The 22,618-nt window shown below is 41.4% G+C and overlaps 1 protein-coding gene across 6 annotated transcripts in view; it reads left to right on the top strand.

The window, feature by feature from the left end:
- Positions 1-22,618, top strand: part of BTRC (beta-transducin repeat containing E3 ubiquitin protein ligase) — a 131,314-nt gene that overhangs the window by 18,790 nt on the left and 89,906 nt on the right. For 2 of the 6 annotated variants that reach the window (XM_068169723.1, XM_068169722.1), the window contains one exon: positions 11,982-12,089. The exons of 2 other annotated variants lie outside the window; for them this stretch is intronic. In XM_068169723.1, the coding sequence (XP_068025824.1) occupies positions 11,982-12,089 (108 nt within the window). Of the gene's footprint in view, positions 1-150; positions 193-11,981; positions 12,090-22,618 lie in introns of those variants that run through there. 2 more of the 6 variants (XM_068169725.1, XM_068169728.1) reach the window with 2 other exon arrangements.

Below are 22,618 nucleotides of genomic sequence, written 5' to 3'. Positions count from 1 at the left end.
CATTTCTTTCTCTCTTCAGGTCCACACTAGTCGAAGGTCAGCTGGGACACTGAAGCTGATGTTTTCTTGATTTAAACTTTGCTGAGCTGCAGGCAAGGTGTCTCAGAGGAATCTCAGCTCTGCAATTATCGTCTCACAGAGCTCAAGTTTGTTGACCTGTGGGGCATGGCATCAGTTTCTATTTCTTATGTGGTAGGTTGGGAGAACAATAGGAAGAGGCCTGTGTGGCTGTTCTAATTTTCTTTTACTTTTGAGGCAAACAGACCTGCATCTCTTCGTGCTAGGTTATATTGCCACTGCTCTGATGCAGGTAGAGACATGCTTTTTTGACTGAAAAGTAAATTTTGGGGTCACATAACCCCTAAATGCTCAGTTAGTGATTTTTCCAAGGACACTTTAACATTAGGCAACCTCAAATAATAGAAGAGCTTTTGCTTTTTAATTTTTTTTCCACATGCCTGCTTCCTTTTTTTGATTTTTAGTTTACTGTTACTGGTTCTAAAGTCTGTATTAAATCTTCTTACTCCTTCTTGATCCAATGAAAAGTTACAAACTTGAGCTCGTGTCATTAGCAAGTGCTGTCATGAAAACAGTACTGAATTTAGAATGGCAAAGCTGTGATTTTACCACAGGAATTATATGGGTGAGGGGAGTTGATACAAAGGGTGGAAACTTGGAAAGGGCTGCCCAGGGAGGTGGTGGAGTCACCATCCCTGGAGGTGTTCAAGAGGGGATTGGACGTGGCACTTGGTGCCATGGTTTAGTCATGGGGTCTGTGGTGACAGGTTGGACTTGATGATCTTTGAGGTCTCTTCCAACCTTGGTGATTCTGTGAACTTTCAATTAAGAGAACTTTTCATGAGAAACAGAGAAGCTTTTTTGAGTTGAGGATGATTTGGTGTAGGGTGTATCGAAGGTTGTGTCTGCATGATTCCTGGAAGGAGAGCTGCTTTTAGAGTGGAATAGAATGGAATAAACCAGGTTGGAAAGGACCTTTGAAATCGAGTCCAACCTATCATCCAACACCATCTAATCAACTAAACCACGGCACCAAGTGCCCCATCCAGTCTCTTCCTAAACACCTCCAGTGATGGTGACTCCACCACCTCCCTGGGCAGCCCATTCCCATGGCCAATCTCTCTTTCTATGAAGAACTTCTTCTTAACATCCAGCCTAAACTTCCCCTGGAGCAGCTTGAGACTGTGTCCTCTTGTTCTGTTGCTGGCCACCCAGGAGAAGAGACCAAATCCCACCTGGCTACAACCTCCCTTTTGATGTATTTAAAAGCAGTAAGCTACATATGCATCCAGATGGAACAGTGCCTGTGCATCAGGTTTATCCTCTTGGTGCCTGTGTTTTTAAACAGGATGCTAACATAATGATTTTATTTTTTTCCCCTCAGCATAGCTGAGTATCGATCTGCTGCCTGGCGTACACAGCATGTGAGAAGTTAACCCAGTAACACATTGTATTAATGTGGGCTAAAAGCAGTTTATATTACAGATGGGGTGGAGGAACATGGAGTTCTGCAAGACTAGACACATACTATAAATATCCAAAAATCTGACAATTTTATCTAAAAAGAGAGTGCTGACTGGATTTGCATTTTTTTCAGCCTGCTTAAAGTGGAGATAATAGCAGAACACTACCTGAGCATGGGTTGCCCACACTGATGCCATTACCCTCTGCCCTTTCGTGGCAGGGTTTTATATTTAATGGTGCTGTGCTGTGGTGAAGAGCTGTGTTGTGCTCCTGTGTGTGCCAGTGGAAATACAATGCCAATGCCCAGGAATAGATGTTGCTTTAAGAATAGCATTCTAAGTAACCTGCAAAGCGCTCTTTACTCTCTTTCCTGTGGGTTTATGTTCTCCAAGAAGGCAAACACCTACAGTTAATGTATTCAGCCTTGATCTTCATTTAAGGCTGTTTTTGAATGGCAGCAATATGCTGCTAGAAGTCTGTAACATCTCATCACCTAGATGTTGACCCTTTGAAGATAAGCTGCAATTGACTTCTGAGAAGGGGAGGGGAGGGAATGTTTGTCTATAAATATGATCAATAGACATGACATTCCAATTCCTATATTATATTGACACTTTCTATAATGAAAGCCAAAGTGTGAAATTGGGCAAATTAAGCTCTTAATTAGCTGAAACACTTACAAAACATTATTTTGATTACATAAACAGGGAAGTTAGAAGTATTAATTTTAGATGGCTTGTGAAGCATGATAATGCAGAGTTAAAGCTAATGCCTCCCCTTTGCAATTTTGAGGAGTTATTCTTGGAACAGTTTTGTGTGGTAGGTGCTTCACAATAGTCCTGAGGGATTTTGTGGAATTAAATAAAGCTAGAGGTAGAGGAAAATCTCGTGGAGCCTCCACTACATCTCTCCACCACATCTCTCCACCAGTGTAGGTTTGTTCTGTGCAGTTTGTGCAATGGACCAAAGTTACAGAAGTGTCCCAAGCTGAAGAGGTTTCAACCCACTTCTTGGAGCAAGGTTGGGTAAAATTTTTAAAGCCTGATAGTTGTTCAGGTTCAGTGATGGTTAGGCAGTTGGTATATTGCCCTTTCTGCTTTTTATCATGAAGGTGATGATTCACTGCTCTCCTTGGCACTTTTATTTTCTTCTTCTTTTCTGTTTTTGCTATTTATATGTCAGAGCTCATGACAGACACAGTCTCTAACACCTCTTTCAAGGGCAGACCTTGCTGTGTGGATGTGGAGCTGAGGTGCCATGGTACTCTGCTCAGGCTCATGTAGAATGCCTGTATCGAAGAATTAGATATATCTCTTGTGCCATAATAAGATTTTAAATTGTTCAGAACTGGGGCAAAATCAAGCTTTCAACATGATGGACTTTAATAGCTAATGTGTTTCCTTGCTAACAAAAGAGCCTGGTACTCTTGGGCTTGTAAAATCTCTGTTTTGAACCTTGAGATAGTTTCATGGTTTAGGCCTTGGAAATTCCTTTTAGCAAGTTTGTGTAGGGCTTGCTTTTGGCAACCCTATCTTTGGTGTTGCTTAGAGAACCACATGCAAGTCTCTGCTTGTTACACTCCTTAAAGAAGGGTATGGCATCTGGTTCAATGCTCTGCAGGTGCATTGATTTAGATTTATCAGTTTCATGGATTAAAGAGCTACAAGTATGGAAATGCTGTTGTCTAGTTCAGATACGATCTACACAAGTTCCTTCAAGCAATTGAGGGTCTTTTATGCCTTGTAGGTGGGAAGTTGGCTCCTTTGTGGGCCATGTAATTTCTGCTGATCTGGAATCCTGGGGGCTGAACTCCAGTAACCACTTGTTGGGGGAAACATTCTTTGCAAATATTAGCTTAAAGCTATGATTTGATCCTTCTGGATCACACTTAGATAAGAAATTACTTGGATAATCTGAACATATAAACTTGTTTCTGTGTTCTTTATCTTTGATATTAGGAGTAGTCAGTGAACCGGAATCTCTTGTAAAAGGTGACAGTAAGCTAGGGAGATAGCAGAAGATTAGAGAGAAGAGTTTGCATAATATGGGTGCTAAGGAAAATTTATTGATAAATTTCATGAAAAATAGGAGGCTGAAGGAAAAGGAAGCATTTAAAGCAGTTTGAGCTGCATGTGCACAGCAAACCTTGCAGAACAGGGGAACCCCATCAGTGATCTGTACTGGGGTAACAAGTCCAGTAACTCTGTTAGGAGTATAGGAAGAGTGTTACAAATTGAACCCTGGCAGTATGTTTCATCTTCTGATTTGTGGGACCTAATTGTTTCGAAGATAAATCCTGTGGTTTTCTCAGGAACATACTGTCAGCTTCAAAGGTCTTTATTTAATAAGATAGCTCAATTACTTTTATTATAGCAAGACAGGAGCACAGACCACTTCTAATTATCCCCAGACATGTTTCTGGAAATGTGACCAAAATGTCTGAACATAATAGAAATGGAGAAATTGTGAAAAGCACTGGTTGTTTTTAATTGCATGTTGCCCTTCACAATTCTGGTGCAGTATCTGCTGTCTAGGGGAGCTGACAGTTTGTGGGTTGGTTGAACCATGGGAGATCCTTCTCATGTTCACCTTCTGTGGTTGCCTCTTTATTTTATAAACTTGTTTTCTTACTATGGAAAAACTTCCACAAAAAAAACCCTGCCAGTGACAAGGAAAGTCAGAATTACATTGTTTTAAGTGCAGGGGACAGTAGTCTGAGGTGTAACTTTTGACTGTACGGGTCTGGCCATTGGTTTTAGCTTAATGTACAACTTTCAACTTAGCCTTTTTTTTTTTTTCTTTCTTTTTGCCCGTTCCCCCCCTTCTTTTTGCCCTTTCCCCCCCTTCTTTTTTGCCCTTACCCCCCTTCTTTTTGCCCTTTCCCCCCTTCTTTTTGCCCTCTCCCCCCCCTTCTTTTTGCCCTCTCCCCCCCTTCTTTTTGCCCTCTCCCCCCTTCTTTTTGCCCTCTCCCCCCCTTCCTTTTGCCCTCTCCCCCCCTTCCTTTTGCCCTCTCCCCCCCTTCCTTTTGCCCTCTCCCCCCCTTCCTTTTGCCCTTTATTTTTCCCCCCCCATTGTATTTTCATACAAAAAACAGACAAAGTTTGGAGAAAGTTATCTAAGTATTAATTTGCTCTGAGCCATGCTAGTCTCTTTGGTAAGTTCATAATTAGGCAGGATTTTATTTATTTATTTATTTTTAAATGGATATTCTTGTCTCTCAGGTATATAACTACTCCATAACTGGTAAATCTGTATTCATGTTTTAGGGTTTTTAAAGGCATATTATTTACACAACTCACTGGAATGGCTCCTTTGAAAGCTGGGTGGCTCTCCAATGTAATTACATAATTAGTATGCCTTGTATCCACTGCTGGGATGGGGGGGAAAGAGAAAAACAAAGCCCCACCAAAAAAAAAAAACACCCAGCCATACTAAAATACTACTAATAAAGAATATTCTCGTTCTAGTTTTGCAGGTTTGTTGGGTTTTTTTAAAGTTATGTCATACCTCTTTCTCAGATATGAAACCTAAGCTAAAAAATGAAATCTGTTTGGCAGGTGTTTTAATTGTGGAAGTACTCAAGATTCGCTGGGAACTGTAGGAAGGGGGGATGAGAAAATAACTTTTCATTTTTATGTGTGAGAGAGATGGAAAGAATTAAAAGTGGACCAAGGAAACAAAACAATCACTTTTCAGCCAGAAGTAAATTTCTGGAATTGTTACTCTAAGTTTCATGAGATGTCTTATCTGATACATTTCATACAAGGTATTGCATCCTGCGGTGACAGGAATAGTGCACATTAGCCATACAATGTGGAAGTGATGTGTGTTACAGTTTTGGCATTGGCTTAAATATGTGACCAAAAGAAGTAGAACAGGAAACTGAGTGGGACTGAAGAGCATTGGTGTTTGTTCTCCTGCTTGTTGTGTTACATTATGACAGGCTGAGGTACTTCATGCCTCCTTTCCCTTAGTCCTTAAGAGTGGACCAGTTGTTCTCTTGGTACCCAGGCCCTGTGCTTGAAGACAGGGATAAGGAGCAGAATGAAGCCCCTATAATCCAAGGGGAAATGGTTAGTAACTTGCTGCACCACTTAGACACAAGTCTCTGAGGTTATGTGGGGTCTACCCAAGAGTATTGAGGGAGCTGATGGATGTGCTTGCTGAGCTATATTCAATCAATTACCAGCAGTCCTGGCTAAACAGGGAGGTTCTAGATGACTAGAGATTAGCAAATATGACACCGTCCTAGAAGAAGGGCAGGAAGGAGAATCTGGGAAGCTATAGGACTGTCAGTCTGACCTTGGTGCCAGGGAGTATTATGGAGCAGATCATCCTGAGGGCCATCATGTAGCACATACAAGATAACTAGATGATCAGGCCTGGTCAGCATGCATTTATGAAAGGCAGGTCCTGCTTGACTAACCTGATCTCCTATGACAAAGTGACCTGCTTAGTGGATGAAAGAAAGGCTGTGGATGCTGTGCCTCTGACACCATTTCTCACAGCATTGTGCTGGTGAAACTGGCTGTTCCTGGGGTGGCTGGGCCTGGAGAGTGCTGGTGAATGGAGTTAAATTCAGTTGGTGGCTGGGCCCAAGTGGTTTTGCACAGGGTTCAGTATAGAGGCCTGTTGTCTTTTTAATATCTTTATCAGTTATCTGGACAAGGAGATTGAGTGCACCCTCCATAAGTTTGTATACAACACCAAGCTGGGCAGGAGTGTTGATTTGCTTCAGGGTAGGAAGGCTCTACAGAGCTGGATTGATGTGTTAGGGCCAATGAAATTCAACAAGGCCAAGTGCTGGATCCTGCACTTGGGTCACGACCCCATGCAATGTTACAGCCTTGGCAATAGAGTGGCTGCAAGGCTGCCTGAATGAAAAAGACCTGGGGGTGTTGGTTGACAGCTGGCTGAGTATGAGCTGTGGCCAAGAAGGCCAGCGGCATCCTGATCTGTATCAGAAATAGTGTGGTTGGTGAGACTAGGGAGAGGATTGGGGTTATCCCCCTGTATTTGGCAATGCTGAGGTTGCACCTTGAACATTATGTTCAGTTCTTGGCCCCTCACTACAAGAAAGATATGGAATCACTAGAGCATACCCAGAGAAGGGCAACAAGTCTGGTGAAGTGTCTAGACCATAAGTCTTACGAGAAGCAGCAGAGAAGACTGGGATTGTTTAGTGTGGAGAAGAGGGGAGACCTTATCACTCTTTTCCGCTGCATGAAAGAAGTTGTAGCAAGGGTACTGGTTTCTTTTCCCAGGTGATAGGACAAGAGGAAATGGGCTCATGTTGTACCAGAGGACGTTTAGATTGCATACTAGGTTAAATTTATTTACTGAAAGGGTTGTCAAGCCCTGGAACAAGCTACCTGGGGAAGTGGTAGAGTCACCATCCCTGGAGGCATTTAAAAGACATTTGGCAGCACTGGGTTAACAATTGGACATGATGATCTCAAAGGTCCTTTCCAACATAAATGGTTCTATGATTCTATGAAGAGTAATTGTGAATATTAGAAATCATAGTAACATCTGAGCATGTTTGAATAGAATGGAATAGAATTAACCAAGTTGGAAAAGACCTTCAAGATCATCAAGTCCAACCTATCATCTAACACCATCTAATCAACTAAACCATGGCGCCAAGCGCCCCATCCAGTCTCTTCCTAAACACCGCCAGTGATGGTGACTCCACCACCTCCCTGGGCAGCCCATTCCAATGAGCAATCACTCTTTCTGTGAAGAACTTCTTCCTAACATCCAGCCTAAACCCCCAAGGCATATTTCCTAAGAATTCAATTTTAGAGAGCATGCAGGAAACAGTACTGCCAAAGAGACTTTCAGGGAGAATGGTATTTGCCAGCCATCCCATTTTTGCTTTCTCAAGTGATTAGAAAAAAAACACACAAAAAGAGGTGGGGAAACACCTGTCTCCTCATAATCTGAAGTTGGGTGTATATAGTTTTAATACTCTGCAGAGCACCCTTTGCATTTTATATGCTCCAGTTTGTGTGGTAGAATTTCCAGCACTTCTCTTCCCCTCTTGTCCTGGTGTTTGTAATAGTTATAACTTGTGTTTCTGTTTTCCGTTGTACAGCTGTAGTGAGTTCTGTGGCTTACAATCAGCTGGACCAACCAGATGAAGCACTCTGAGCACACTAGAAACTCTTAGTTTTTGAACTTTGCAGCCCTTCTCAACATGTGTCATATTCTATTTATTCTCCTTAATGAAAATATTAGGTGGACAGGATCTTAATTTCCCATCACCTAAGGGATGTAGGAATTGTTGTAGATGTGGCTAGTAACTGAAATTACTCTTAGGTACAGTTGACCAAAAAACCAGCCTTTGGATGGAAAACAACAACAACTATTTTTTTTGGCTTTGCCACTAACCTGTGAAGATGTGCAGAAATATGTTTAGGTTGCCTGTTAAATCAGATAAGTCTTAGGCACAGAGGTTATCATAAAGTTGACTGCAGGGTTCGGACAGTGATGATAGGTTATTACACTTCATTATGTTAAAATGCACCACAGTTAAAGACAGTCTGTCTGAACTACCAAGTAATTTCTCCAAAGGCTTTATAAAGTAAATATCCTTAACCTACTGACTTGGTTTTGTTGTTGCTCTCATTTTACAGTGAGTTCAGTACAGTGAGTCTGTGTTTTCACACATCTGTACACTATAGCTGTAAATTGTAGTAGTCCAAGAACTTCTGGGGTTTTTCCCCTTTGTAGAGCCACTTAGTTTTACAGGACAAGGTGATAGATTTCTGACCTGTAACACAATTCAATAAAACTGTGTTAGTTACCCTTAGTATATTGTATTTGCTGAAGGACTAGAAGAGGACAAATTTGATAAGAAAACCAACCCAAACAGTCTGAGATGGTAATGTGTAATCTTGTAATGCAATAGCAAATAAAGTAAATAATCAATTTTTAGCACTGGCAAAAATTTAGCCATCGAGCAGGCATTGAGATTTGTCTTTAGGACGTGAAATAATTGGGAGAGAGGTTGGGCTCTTAGGGGCAGAACATCTCATGTAGTCAAAAATGGTCTTGCAATATAGTTACAAGACTAATTGAATAGGTTAAAATATTGCTTCCTTTCATCTTACAGTTGCTGCCCCCTCAGCTAGTGACTGTGAATGCTTCTGTCCCATTTTAATTCAAAGTAAGGCGAGCCCATTTTATTCACCAGTGGAGCAGCTGGTACCAGCTTCTGTCAGGAGGAGGATGCTGGTCTTTAGTGGGAAAATACATTTTAGAGTTCAGGGAATGGGACACCAAAACCAGTTGGAAAGAGAAATTTTAGGTTTTGTCAAATAATTCCCTGTCCTATGCTATTCAGTGGGTATTAAAAGATGCTTAGCTTTTATATGAGAAAAGCTTTGTGTCTCTCTGAAAGTTGTGCAGATGTCCCAAGTACTGGTGCAGTCAGGAATCAGGAAGGTAGAGAGACCGCCGCATCCTGACCTGGTACTTAGCAAGCAATATCAGCATTCCCATTTGGCTGTGGTCCAAATGCTGTGCCTCCGTATCTTTGTTTGGAAGAATCAATGTAGATTGACTTGAGTTCAGGAGAGGATTTTTGTCAGTCAGCTTTCAAGTGGTGAACATTGAGGCCAGTCCCTTGTTTGTGGAGCTGACAGTACAAAAGTGAGTGTTTGACACGTGGCTTGTTCAGTAGATGGGGATAGAGGCTGTTGAGATTTTTTCAGAGATCAGGCTGTAAATGAAGTTGTTCTGTTGGGTCACTCATCTGATTTACACACAAGCTGTTTCTATTGAAGCACCTGGGGCCTTTTGTTCATGCTTGTGAATAAGCTTCTTTCAGTCACCAACAGTAATTTAGTGCCTCTGCTTCCTTCAATAGGTAAAAGTCAAGTAAAGGAATGACATTTTCTCCCAAACTGTGTGCAGCTTTGCAGTTAATTTTTTTAAGATGGGTAAGAGAACTGTGTCAGTAATATAAATTCTGTTATATACTGGAGCAGGTTCAGAAGTTATCTTAGGTGTTGGTAATCTTTTAGCATATACTTCCAAATTCTGTAGTACTACTAAGCAATGGGAGTGCATGGGTGAGTAATGATATCCTCTGTAGGTACAGAGAGTTCTGCAGAACAGACCTCCAGTGTTTTCTTTTGTTATTGCAGCAATTTTAGAGGAAGTCATTTCATTACATTGTAAGTGCCTTGGCACAATGGAATGCCCTGCCTGCAGTTTGTAAGTGACTCTGATTTGAGCCATAATCTCACACATTTTGAGGCACCATAAGCCTCTCTTTCCACTGCCAGAGTGGCCCTCATTTTTCCTGCCTCTGTCTTCCCACACAATACAAATATTGAAAGTAACTTCTTTTCTGTTGTCCATTGATTTTAATGGCAATCAGTTCTTTAAGTTTGTTGTTACAGCATGAAAACTTGAGATGGGAAAGCTTGAGAAGAGGGCATAAATGATTGGGACAAGACTTTGATAAGTCCATATGTAAAAACAAACCAAACCATCACCATCAAAAACCCAAACAAGCAGACACAGAGAGAGAGAGAGAGAAAAAGGCACAGCTCTGTTTTATTTTGTTATGAATCCTAGGATGGGTAATGTTGAGCAGCTAGTGCTTACCAAATGAACATGCTTATATCCTCTGAGATACTATGTTGTAGGTTATCTCTCTGCTTACTGTGATGTTCTTGGAGAGTGATAAACAACTTTGATTTCAGTAAGTGGATTATTAAATTGGTGATACACCTAACCATAGATGTCTCCTTCATATATATATATATATACCCACACACTTTTAAAAAGGCTGATTGTTACAACACACAGCAGCTTTTAATAGTTGCAGTGATCCCTACTGCATTAACAAAGAAAAGATAGCTGGCATTCAGAAGGTTTTTGTATGTGGAAGGGTTTGTTTTCAGGGAGGATTGGGTGGCAGGCAAGGAAGTATGGTTCAGATTTTTGTTGCCTGTTAAAATGCTGTGGCTGGATTTGTTGATGTTTTTCTCTTCAGGAGAGGTGTTATCTACAAATTGTGTAATACTGTGAAGTTCTTGAGTTTCAGTATCTCTGTAAAGTGTAGGGTGGGTGTTTTTAACAAACAAAAGACCCCACCCCAAACAAACAACAAAAAAAAACCCCAAACAAACAAAAACCCCCAGACCAACCAAACAAAAATCCACCAAAACCAACCAACCAACAAAACCAAACCAAACAAAAAGCAAAACAAGACGAGGAATGTATTTTAAGGTATCATAAACTCCTGACGAGGGCATTTGTTTGGGTTGTTCCCCGGCAGTCTTTTAACACTGTTTCTCAACAGCATGGTAAACTGCAACAAAGTATGGCAAAGAACATGATGATAGACAGGGTTAATCTTTCTGTGGCTGGCTGCACAGTACCAGATGATGGGTGTTGGTGATCGCCTTTCTGCACATTCAAGGATGGGTTATGCTGTTTTTACATACTAATTTAGTGCAACATTGTAGAGGGTTTTCTAGCCCTCTTTGAGAGCAGCAAGAATTGGTGGCTCAAAAGGCAGCTGTCATTTCATACCCATTCCAGCTGCCCTATCCACTCAGATTTCCTCCTGTCCACCCTTTAAGAAAAACAGGGAGAGGGTGTGCAAAAAAAAAGGAGGGTTTGCAATCTCTAGCATCTAATCTATCATATCCTGCGGTTTTCATAGCTACTTACCAATGTAAAATATACTTGCTTTTCCCTGACTTGCCAGTAATTAGACAAAAACCAGCAGTTCTTATGACATTGAAAACTCTGTGGCTGGTGTAAAAGCAATTGCTATCATAATATATCCCTAAATTTAATAGTGGTGGTGTAAAATGAACAAGCAACTCTGTATTTCAGAGGGTAATGGCTTTAACTATCAAACTGGTTAGTATTTTCCTTGATTAGCTGCTTTGGCTCCTTATTTGGAGGAGCAGAATCAGTGTTTTTTAGAACAATTTTATTTAATTAATAACAAGGCAAGCAGAAACATGAAGATCCTATAAAGTGTCACCAAGTTCCTATTCACTTTGGATTGCAGGGTTTTTTTTTGTTGATAAAGGTGTTGAAAGGAAAAAACCCAACCTTTTCTTTCCTTGCCTGTGTTATACCTGAAGTTATCATTCCCTTTTCTGCTTCCCTTGCAAAAACGGCTCACTTTGTATTGTGCCTGGAGTGCGGCTGTGCATGGACAACGGGTCTGATGAATTGAAAAGAAACTTTTTTTGTTGTTGTTACTGGAAAAAAATGGCACATTGGTGTGGAAACTTGATCAAAAATTCACTTTCTTGATACATAGTGCCTTTTTCATGCTACTATGACATCTCTAAAGCTTCTCTCAAGGAAAAGACTCAGCAGCAGTTTGCGTTCTCTTAAAAAGTCTCAGTTAAGGCCAGGTGCAGTTGTGTTGATGCCATTTGGCTAAGCCTTGAAAGTTCCTGTAATCTGTGCCATCCTGTCTCATACAGTCCCATCTCATAGTTGTCCTTTCTCTGCAGTGCTCTATGCCCAGATCTCTGTGGCTGGGCTGCTCCAGCCTGGCGGACAGCATGCCCTCGCTGCGATGCCTGTATAACCCAGGGACTGGCGCACTCCCAGCTTTCCAGGTACTTTCTGTCTCTCCCCACTCCTCCTTTTCTCTCCATCTGTGTATGTGTGCATTTCCTTCTTTACTTGCTTGCTTTACCTCCATTTATTCTGCTTCATACTGTTTGTTCCTCCTACATCATTCAGATCTCTGATATTTAAGCTCATCTTGTGTAGACTCAGGGCAGTTCAGTGCTGTGGTGTTTCCATTGCCTCAATATTATACAATTATTTTGCCTGAATTGGCTTGGTACCATCGTCTTTTCTGTTGGCTTTCAATTGTGTCAAAAATACACCACTTAATTATATTTGGCAAAGGGGATCCATCACACAGTCTCCAATCTGGCTATTTATGTAGTGATTCCCCTCCTATCTTAAGTTTTCTGTATGCCACTCGGAGGACTGAGGGGGTGGGTTCATTGCCATAGTGATAACTGATGCCAGCATTTGTTTGCTTCAGGCCTGTTAGCAGTGGACAATTTGACTACAGAAAATTATTGTACAGGCAAACTACCAATCAAAAGGCAAATAAAGGAAAGCAGCTGTTTTTCTTTGGTCTCAGAATTTGTTAGCTTCAGGCTTTTCTCCATCATGAGACAGTGTTATGCTGAACAGGTTTGTTCAGACCCTTTGGGTGAGCAGTAGATCTTGCAAAATGCAGACCCTTTTCTGTGGGTAGAGAATAAGGTGGTTGTTGAGTAAGTATCTAGTGATCATTGAACAATAATGTGGATACAAACAGTATGGGCAGCAGAGATGTTATGTTCATGTTAGATACTTGGTCTCTGAGATGATGTGTGAGCTGCCGTGACTGAGGGACCTTAGGAGTATGTCTGTAGGGAGCTTGTGGTAGCGCTACAGGAACGTTTACTTCAAGGTTTATGCTGCTGGATTATACTGCTGCTGTCCTAACCTGTGGCAGAGTTTGATTTACCAGCATCTTGCAAAACAAAACATAATGGATGAGAGAGAGTATTTCTGAAAATTTCAGTTGTTTTGATGAAAGTTCATTGTCTGCCTGTAGAGGACAGCATGTGAAGATTATTTTGAGTTTGACTTCTCTCTCCCAGGGCTAGGAGAGTACTGTGGAAATAATCCTCTCAGGCTTAGGGGAGGCTTAAGTGTCTTGCATCATTTTGCTGCAACTCTTTTTGCTGACCTAGCAGTAGCACTGATGGACTCTGGAAGGTGTCCTGTCAGACCTCCTTTGCTGAAGCAAGCTTTTAGTGGCACTTTCCATGGGGGAGGGGGAGATGACTTTTTATTAGTCTAAGAGGGCTCTGGAGAGAACAGGCAGAGTTTAGATTCTACTTCTAATGCTGATTTGCTTAATTTGACTAAATTGGATGGGCCTCAGTTTTGGGCTTTCTGCTGTTGAATAAATCTGAGATCTCTTTAGGATGAGGTTTTAGAGAACCTTATCAGGATATGGAAAGCTGTAAACTCAGATTGAGACTTTTTCTTTCTACTTGAATTAGTTTTCATTTCTCAGAATAAGCATATATTACAAAGGGGAAGGTAAATTAGTCCCCTTTAGCTAAAGATGTGCTTGATATTGATAGCTATTAACAACTTTCTTGCTGATGCAATGTGTTGATACTTGGGGTGAAATGTCAGCCAAACAGCCACTCACTGTGTGCCTTCTTGGGAGAGTAGTAGGGCTTCTACATTTGCATTCCTATGGATGTTGAGAGACATTTGCATACATATTTAGTGGCTGTGGGAATTAGGGAGGTCTACCCCACTACTGGTACTCCTCACAGCACTCTTGACTGCTGTATTGAGGTACACCTTCTGCAGCAGCAAGTCATCCACATTTAGGTCCATTTTGTGTAATAGGCTTGGATCCCCATCAACTTGTGCATGGTTTGAATGAAACTCTACTCTGAGGCATGTCTTCTGCATTTTCCAGTGCAGAAGTCTACATGGAAGTGGTTTGCAGCCTGCTTGAAGCTGTGATATTGCAATATTTCATCGTTCTTTAATGCTTTTTTTGCTTTGGTATGGAATCTTCAGGAAAGCATTAAAGACTTTCATGTAGCCCAGCAAATTTTCTCATATTTTCTTTTTTTCTGTAGCAAGCTTGAAGTAACTGGAGAAGCATATCAATGTTCTTTGCTTGTGGCAAAAGAGAAGATGCCATCTGGAAGGCTACTTAGTCACTGCTGAATTTGTCTAGTTATTTACATGCTTACCTTCAGATGCTCAGACAGAAATGTGGGAAGAGGCTCTTTCTGAATAGCTCAGTTAGAGCTCTTCTGACTCCTCATGGGAAACATTGGCAGATAGTCAATTTAGAGATGATTCTGTTAATATGTCAGATAACTCCATTTTCCTTCTTTGTGTGTTTTTGTTATTGGAGACACATGTGAAAACAGGATCTTCTGGTTCCTCAGCTCTGTTTGGCAGTTCTCCCACAGTGGGAAAGGTTTTAAGGCTAAACCCATGAATGGGGGAATAAAAAAACCAGAAACAGTTCTTTTTAACATCTTTTATCTCAAAGGGCTTTGCAACTGATAGTCTGTTGTGTAACTGAATTTCATAGAGATCATGGTGGAAGATGGCAGTAAATCGGAACATTGGAACACAAAGCACTGTGGGAATGGTTCAAAGAGAATATTTAACAAGGGAAAAAGGCCAGCCATTCAATTGTCAGTGTGTGTTGGATGTCAAATTTTATGGTACAGTTGTTCTGCAAAGCAACTAAAAGCTAGGTTACATGTAGATTCTCTTAATAATAATAATAATTTAAAAATGCAGAATATATTCTTTTTTCCCCCCTAGAAATCTGTGCTTTGGAGGTTTCCAGCCATACCAACAAGTGTCTGTCTTCATGACACTTTTTATTTGAAGATAATTATTTTCCCTTTGGAAATATATTCCATGGGTGCTCACAAGACACTGTTTATGTTGCTGTTAATAGTTGCATTTCTTTAAGAAGTCTAATTTACAATTGCACCCATCAAGAATGCCAAGGAGATGATTGTATTGATCCTTCCAGGTTCTCAGAAAACCATAGTATTTCCTTGAATTTATTTCTGTAAGCTACTGCATAAAATGTGGAGACGTAAGAAGCAATTTCAAAGCCTCACCAAAGGTCATGTACCAAGGTAATCACAGAGAACAGCCCTGTTCTTCCTTCTTACCTGATTGACATCACAAGTATCAGTTACAGTTCAGACTGTAAACTTCTGGGACAAGAGTTACATTTTTACATCTTTGGGCCATAGGCACCAATGAAAAGGCAGAGTTGAGAGCTTCATTTTGCCAAATTTGAAACTATTTCTGTAACAGGCTCCTGTAGCCAAGGAGGAGGATTAGCTGTTGATGGAGGTAGCAGCATCTTACTGCCTACAGAAGTGTCTCTTTGGAATGCCAGAAATTCACATTTTGCTGTATCTGAAGTGAGGATGTTGATTGTAATAAACCAAAACCAACCAACCAAAACTCCCCAACCAACCAACCAAAAAAATCCACATGAAAAAACCCATGCAAAAAAAAAAATCCCCCAAACCAAAACCAACCTGCCAGAACAAGAGGACACAGTCTCAAGCTGCACCAAGGGAGGTTCAGACTGGATGTTAGGAAGAAATTCTTCACAGAGAGTGTGATTGCCCATTGGAATGTGCTGCCTGGGGAGGTGGTGGAGTCACTATCATTGGAGGTGTTCAGGAGGAGACTTGATGGGGTGCTTGGTTGCATGGTTTAGTTGATTAGGTGGTGTTGGATGATGGGTTGGATGTGATGATCTTGAAGGTCTCTTCCAACCTGGTCTAGTCTATTCTATATTCTATTCTCTATTCTATTCTATCATGGTTTATGAGATGAAGAGGATTACCTTACGCTTGGTTTTGCATAAGCAAGGTGTGTCCTCTTTGTTCTTGGAAGAAAGCTCTCTCCTGCTTGAGGGAAACATGGGTGTACTGTGCTAGGCAAATTGAGGTAAAGTGGTACACTTGAGGTTGCGCAGCATGAGTGTGATGTACATTGCTCCTTTCCTTGGGCTGAGATCACTTGTGGAGGAAGGTGAGAGTATGAAAGATTTAAATGGTCTGTAGTGATGGAAGCCTGTTGCATCTGTGTGAGAGAGACTAATGCATCAAATTATTTTTTCATCTATTTTTTCTAATGTTTGTAATTTCATGTTAGGAAGTGGGGTATTTGTTAAAGCAGCATTGTCAGGAAGTTGTTAGAAACAGCCTCTGTAAATTTCCTTCAGCCTGTTCATGCATTTTTGCTTCAAAAGTTGACATTTTATTGCTGGTAAAGAGTGTAAATGCGAATAGCAGTACATCATTTATGGTTATACAGGAGGTTGAAGCTTAAGTCTCGGCGTGGGCAAACCGTGCCTGCTCAGAAACACGTTTGTGAGAAATGCATTTGAAGGAAATCGTTTGGCTTTGCAGCCAGTGCTCACCGGTGTGCAGAGCTCTGTCTCTAATTGGGAGAGAGATGGGGTGTACAGTCAGCAGACTCCATCAACGTGGAGACATGGCTCCACCAAAGCCTGCTTTGTATTCCCACCTTGCTCTCTCCCAGCAGCCGTGTGAAATCTGCCCACGGGGTGTTTACCGTGTGCCTCTAAAATGGAATCATAATTTTGGTGACTAATAGCCAGAGCATGTGGCTCCAGCACCCCCCGGCTGGCGGCAGGCTCTCCCCTGGTTATGAATGTAGTTAGGTGGCCCCCAACTGTTTACAAGACAGCAGAGGTGAGATCTTTGATTGACAAGTCAGAAATGCATTAGATCATTCCCTCTGCCAGTCTCTGGTTCATGCTGTTAAAAATGTCAGCCTCTCCAAGTTTGAATGGCAGCCCGAGGGCCTCAGAAGCTTTTTGTTTTCTGAGATGGAAACACAAATTGGATGTGTGCCTGAGCGCTTCATCCTGGGCTGTAATTTCATCTTTTAGCTAAGAACCACAAGGTACATGAGCAAAGCACCCTGTAAACAATAATACTGGGGAAAAAAATAAACAAGGTCGTGTTTCTGGTACGTTGATCCACTGGTGTCTTGACCTCTATCACGTTGAACATCTCCACTCTGATTGCTGTTCCCTTTGGCATTACAATGAGAGGAGAGAGACTGACATGGGAGGCAAAGATTTAAAGTTGCAGTGTTGTTGCACATTCCTTGTATTGGCTATGAAATATTGAACTGCCACAATGTGACACCTGTTTTTTTTAAGCAAAGTTTCTTGTTGGAGGTGTTTGGCAGCAGTTTCTTCTGTTTCTCCTCATTTTACCACCTGGCAGCAGCAATTATAAAGGCATGAGAGAGGATACAGGAAGGAGCAGAAATGAAGCCACATTAATGGCAGAATTTTTAACATTGAATGAAGCCCTTATCTGCACTTCAGATTTGGGGAACTTCTCTGTAGGAGGACCAGGAGGGTTATGCTAGCAGGGGATTTATTATTCTTTTTATTTTTTTAAATAAAGTGTCTAGGGTTTATCCCCTATTAAATCTATTGGCCTTGTCTAGCTGGTGGCATAACCTGTGCTGTTAGTCATGGTGCTGGGAAGCCTACCAAACTCTTTGAGACCTTCTGGGTTGTGCTGCAAGAGTTCAGCTCATGGGTAATGGCAACAATGAGAGGCTTCCCTTCTTTCTGCTGGCAGGGACGGCCTTCTTCACGGATCAGCAGAGACTTACGGTTTTCTTTTGGTAGTACATTGCAATTCAGTAATTGGAAATTGGCATTTGTTCTGCACCTGTATTGGCTGTCAGAAGCTGCATGTGCTTTTGTGAGTTCTTCAGTCTGAATATCAAGAAGTGTGACAGTATCAGTCACTGAGAAATACCACCCCGGTATGCCCAGCATGATGGTGAATTTAGACTGCATCGTAGCTGTCCTCCTTCAGCCTCCACATTAATGGGCTCATTACTATGTGATGTGATCTTCCTGGTAAGGAGAGGGCAAGGTCTTTAGCACACCTGCATCAGTTTGGCTGATAAAAAGGGGTAAAAAAAGAAACAAGGCTCCGACGAGTTTTCTCTCCCCCCGCCCCCCCGGTTAGAAACTGTAAAGGTGTGTAAAGCCGTGGCGGCAAGTGGCATAGGCACAGGCTTAGAAAGCAGACAGGTATTTTGAAAGCTAGCTTCAGCTCCTCAGGACCGCCAACATCTGCTCGGAGGTGTCGCGGAGCTGCACAAGGCGCTAATTGAATTACTCTTTTCTGGAGTTGCAGGCTGTGCTAATTGAATTAGAATCAAGCTCTGCGTGTGCGCGCACACTGCGCATGGCTCGGGGAGGGGAGCGGGCCTGCGGGGTCCAGCCGTCCCCTGGGCTGGGCTGAGCTCGGGCTGCTCTGGGCTGGGTTGAGCTGGGGCTACTCTGCGCTGGGCTGCGCTGCCCTCTGACGGCCCCGGCCGGTACTGCAGGGCGGAGGGAGGCCGCAGCCGCAGCTCCCACCGAGCCTTCCCCGTGGGCCCGCAACGTATCGGGACAGGGAACGAAACGGCTGCTTCCTGTTTTTCTATATGTCGTGGGTTTAAATAACGTTTTGGCGACTTTCCCGTGATGACCTAGGGTCTAATCTTAATCTTCGTGGCTTTGTATGAAGAAAGGAGGCACGGAGTGTACCCTACGGCAGCCCCCTCACAGCAGCTGCAGGTGTTTCCCCTTCTCTGCTGTAAATCACTGGCCTCCGTTATCATTTTGAATTTGGTGACTCTATGGGCATTGCTTCAGAGGAAGCAAGTTGGACAAGGTCAAGTTTATCTATTTCTGCAGAACAAAGAGCTAATACCACATTAAATAATTAATTTTAATTTAAAAATTAAAATATGGAAGTTTGTTACAAATTTGGAGATGCCATGAAGTACTTTATCATCCAGAATTTAAGCCAATGTTAGTCAGAATGCAGCGACTCTTGGAGGATATGAGATGCAGAGGTAGATCTGAATAGCTTTAAAGGCTTGTATACCTAGGGAGAACACAGTTAAATACTTCTTTTAAATCAGGTATGTGTGAGACCATATGCAGGTTTCAAGGAAACAAACCCAAACACTCCCAAGTATGCACTTCCTCTTCTTGTAAGTCATAGCTTGAAGAGGTGCTGACTTTGCTGCACTATGTCAGGTGGGCTTCTTTTTATTTCTTCTTCTTGTTGCTACTTAGTGCATAAAAACAGCCAGGTATTTTCTTTCCTGTATTCTGTCTTCTGTAGACCACGAGATGACTCAGTTTTCTATAAAATTTCAGCCATTTCTGCAAAGCTTTCTTTGTTTGTTAGATTATTCTTATAAACCATATCAAAGATAAGATGGTATTTATTTTGCTTCAGTGGATGTTCCTTAGATTTTGGTACTTTATAAACAGACAAAAAATAATTTACTGGAATGCTCTGCCAACTGGCTAAAATTAAACTGTACTTGTGGAGATACATAGATAATGTTCTGTGATGTGCTTGGCTCTTTCTCATGATATTTGTGTGCTTGCCCTGTATCTGGTGATGTTAAACAGGTCTTCTAATTACCACTGAGAATTAGCAAAATGCTGCCTTACACAGAACTTGTGAATTTTCAGTGTCATTGAAGCTTGTTTAAGAACTTGCTGATCCCCAAAATGGAAAGCAGATTTTCAGTTGTTTGTGAGTTGGTTTGTTTTGTGTGTGTATGAAATAGTATTTTGTTGCCTTTGGAGGAAACTTCCCAGATAAATTTATTCATTAAATTAGTTTTTCTTTTATTTACATTTGTAGCTGTTTCTCTTTAGCATTTATAGCCACACACAGACATATATAACTACTAAAAAGTATTAAAATGCAATCAAGTTGTCAGCCTTCTTGGCTCCCTTTCAAAGTAGTCAGGTAGGCTTTCTAGTAACCATTGGTAATGAAATATCCAAGTAACTCATTGGTCATGCTAAATGTTTATTTGGGGTTTGTGTTTGGCTCTTAAGTGTTTGCCAATATGATTTTGTAGCATTATGAGATTTTCTGAGCTCAGTCTGTAGACAGTAAGATCAACCAGCTGCCTTTTGTCTACCTTCAACAAAAATCCATGTGATTTATTCTCTCAAGATTCAATGTATACCCAGCAAACAAAGGAAGCAACTCTTCATTCAGCCAATAAAGCTGCATATGTTCTTACTCTTTCAGGAATATGCTTTGCTCTTCTATCCCATCTTCAGAGTAATAAAACAGTGCAGCATCCTTTGATGTAGGTAATAACATTTGACCTTGCAACAGAGTACGTTCCCTTGTCAAAATGAAGACAACTAACATGTTGATGTTTTGGGTTGTTCCTAATGTAAAAAAATACATGTTAAAAATACTAGTGTGTATTATGAGACACATATATACAGTGCCTTCTTTTGGTAAAAGTCAGAAGTGAAGATGGTTGTTAGAAAGATTAGGGTTTGTCACCTTTAAAGTGATGTGGGAATGAGTTTGGTGCCGCCTTAAGCTGTAAGTGGGAAAGAATCCATTCCATCCAGTGTATAAAGTGCTTTTAAAAACAATCTATTTCTAGAACCTAAATTGTCCTGGGACCAGCTCTTGATATAAAAATTCATAGAAACCTGTTTTTCCGAGTGTGGTAACTTCTTGCCATAGTGCTGTAGTGTTAGAATTCACATTGGCCAGGTTGTTCTGTAAATTAAACAGTGACAGCTTCCCTCGGGGGAACAGCCAATGTATTTATGATGATGTGCTGATTACACAAAATACACTGCAAGCAGAAAACAGCTGCAGAGAACAAACCTCTTAAAAGAATACAATTACAAATAGCACCCTCAGTATTTCTAGTGGTGAGAGTAAAATACAGCATGCTAATGCAGTCATCCAGTTTGCTTCCAAAGAAAAGAGATCTCTGAAGAAGAGGCTGAAAGTATGGTTGGATGCACATGCACTGCCAATACAGAGTGGCCTATCATCCCTTTCTGAAGGTGAAGGGCAAGAACATACCTTAGGCCTGCTTTTTAGCTGTCCTTGTTTCTTGGTTGCAACTCCAGCAGTGCTGGCCAGTGGGGCACTGGGGCTCTCTGGCTCTCATTGGCAGTGCGTGCCCTCTGTCCTTGTTAAACATTGAGATGTAATGAGTTGACTAATAAACAGTTTGCACTACCAGTCTGACCATTATGAAACAGATTGTAGGAGATGTTACAGAGACAAAAACGATCCCTGATGTGAAGCTGAGCTTTCTTCTGTTGCTCACTGCTTGCTTTGAGGGGAACTTAGAAATAAATGTTGGTTGTTGGTTTTTTTTCCTAGACTGCAACATTTTGTTTTTAAAAGGTCTCTGATCTGTATGTCTCATACAGGACAGTTTAGGATCAATTCAGGATATGACAATAGAACTTGAATCAGAATGTTACTGGGAAGATAGCAGAGGGGTGGGACTATGCCCACAGACTCAGCACATGAACAGACCTTGGAAGGTCCTTTGAGCCTTCCTTCACGTGGAAACAAAATTGAGAAGTAACTGGAGTTGTTTTGTGTACTGTGGCAGTATGCAAGAGAGAAGTTGCTCTGTGGTGGAGTATTGTGAGGGCTTGTTGAAAATGGGGAGAATGTAGCAGTGGTAAGTCACACAGCTGCTATTGTCTCACTTTGGAGGGCTCAAAAAAAATCTCTAGAAATTCAAAGCACAATCTTTTTTATGTCTGAGATGAGCTGTCACACTTCAGCTTTTACTTAAGGCTATGTCAAGTACTGAGAAAGCCCTTTCCATTTACTTCTGGAGAGCCATTGGTAGGTAAGTATAAAGCCTTTTAAAAGTCTGGGATTCTTGCGTTTGGTGTCTTTTGTTATGTCCGGAGACCAGCATCAATACAACATGTTTCAAATACTGGGCAAGAAATCATCTGCTTAAAGAAATGTTGCCCTTTCAGCTTAGAGATCTGGTTTTTTTTTCAAAGCAGATGAAGTAACAACAGTGGCAGTCTAATTTGGAAGGACTTTAATTCACTTGCTTAAAAAGAAGAATTGGGCTTTCCATCTATGGATTGCTGGCATGTCCTAATAGACTGTTATTCATCTGTCTGTGTTTTCTTTAAATCGTTTTTGAGCCTCCCTGTGTTGTCCTGCTCTGCTGACATGTATCCCATGTGGCAAGAGGGAGTTTTGTATAATCACCCTGCTTTAATCAATAGAATAATTGATAAACCAGATAAGATTTAAACTGATTACCTCCCCGAGTAGAACTCCCTGAGGGCCTTGGACTCTCTTAATTTTGACATGTATGTTGTGTACCCCGTGGATGAAGTGCAGTTTGAATTATCTGTTTTTATTTGCTTAATGACGGGGAGGGTGTTAAAGTCAAATGTTTAATTAACCCAGCAATGGGCTGCGCTGTCACTTACACACACATCCAGCTGATTGAGATATCTCACCGAGAATACTGAATAGGAATGATAATGCGGCACTGAGACGGAAGATTGCTTTTTCAATCCATTTGCTGGGTCACTGCTTTGAATGTCTTATTGGATGAAAGGCATTCAGCCTGGGAAAAAAAAAAAAGAACCAAAAAAAAATCAGCATTTAAGTACATTTTGTTTTCCTGGCCCCTCTCTACCAAGAAGTTAACTAAAACAGATATGTTG

This window comes from Melanerpes formicivorus, unplaced genomic scaffold (assembly GCF_026170545.1).
Source record: "Melanerpes formicivorus ecotype bairdi unplaced genomic scaffold, bMelFor1.0.p_v2 SCAF_219, whole genome shotgun sequence".
NCBI classification, from domain to species: Eukaryota; Metazoa; Chordata; class Aves; order Piciformes; family Picidae; genus Melanerpes; species Melanerpes formicivorus.
Note: the sequence above shows the minus strand (reverse complement) of the source record. Positions and strands in the feature narration are given on the sequence as shown.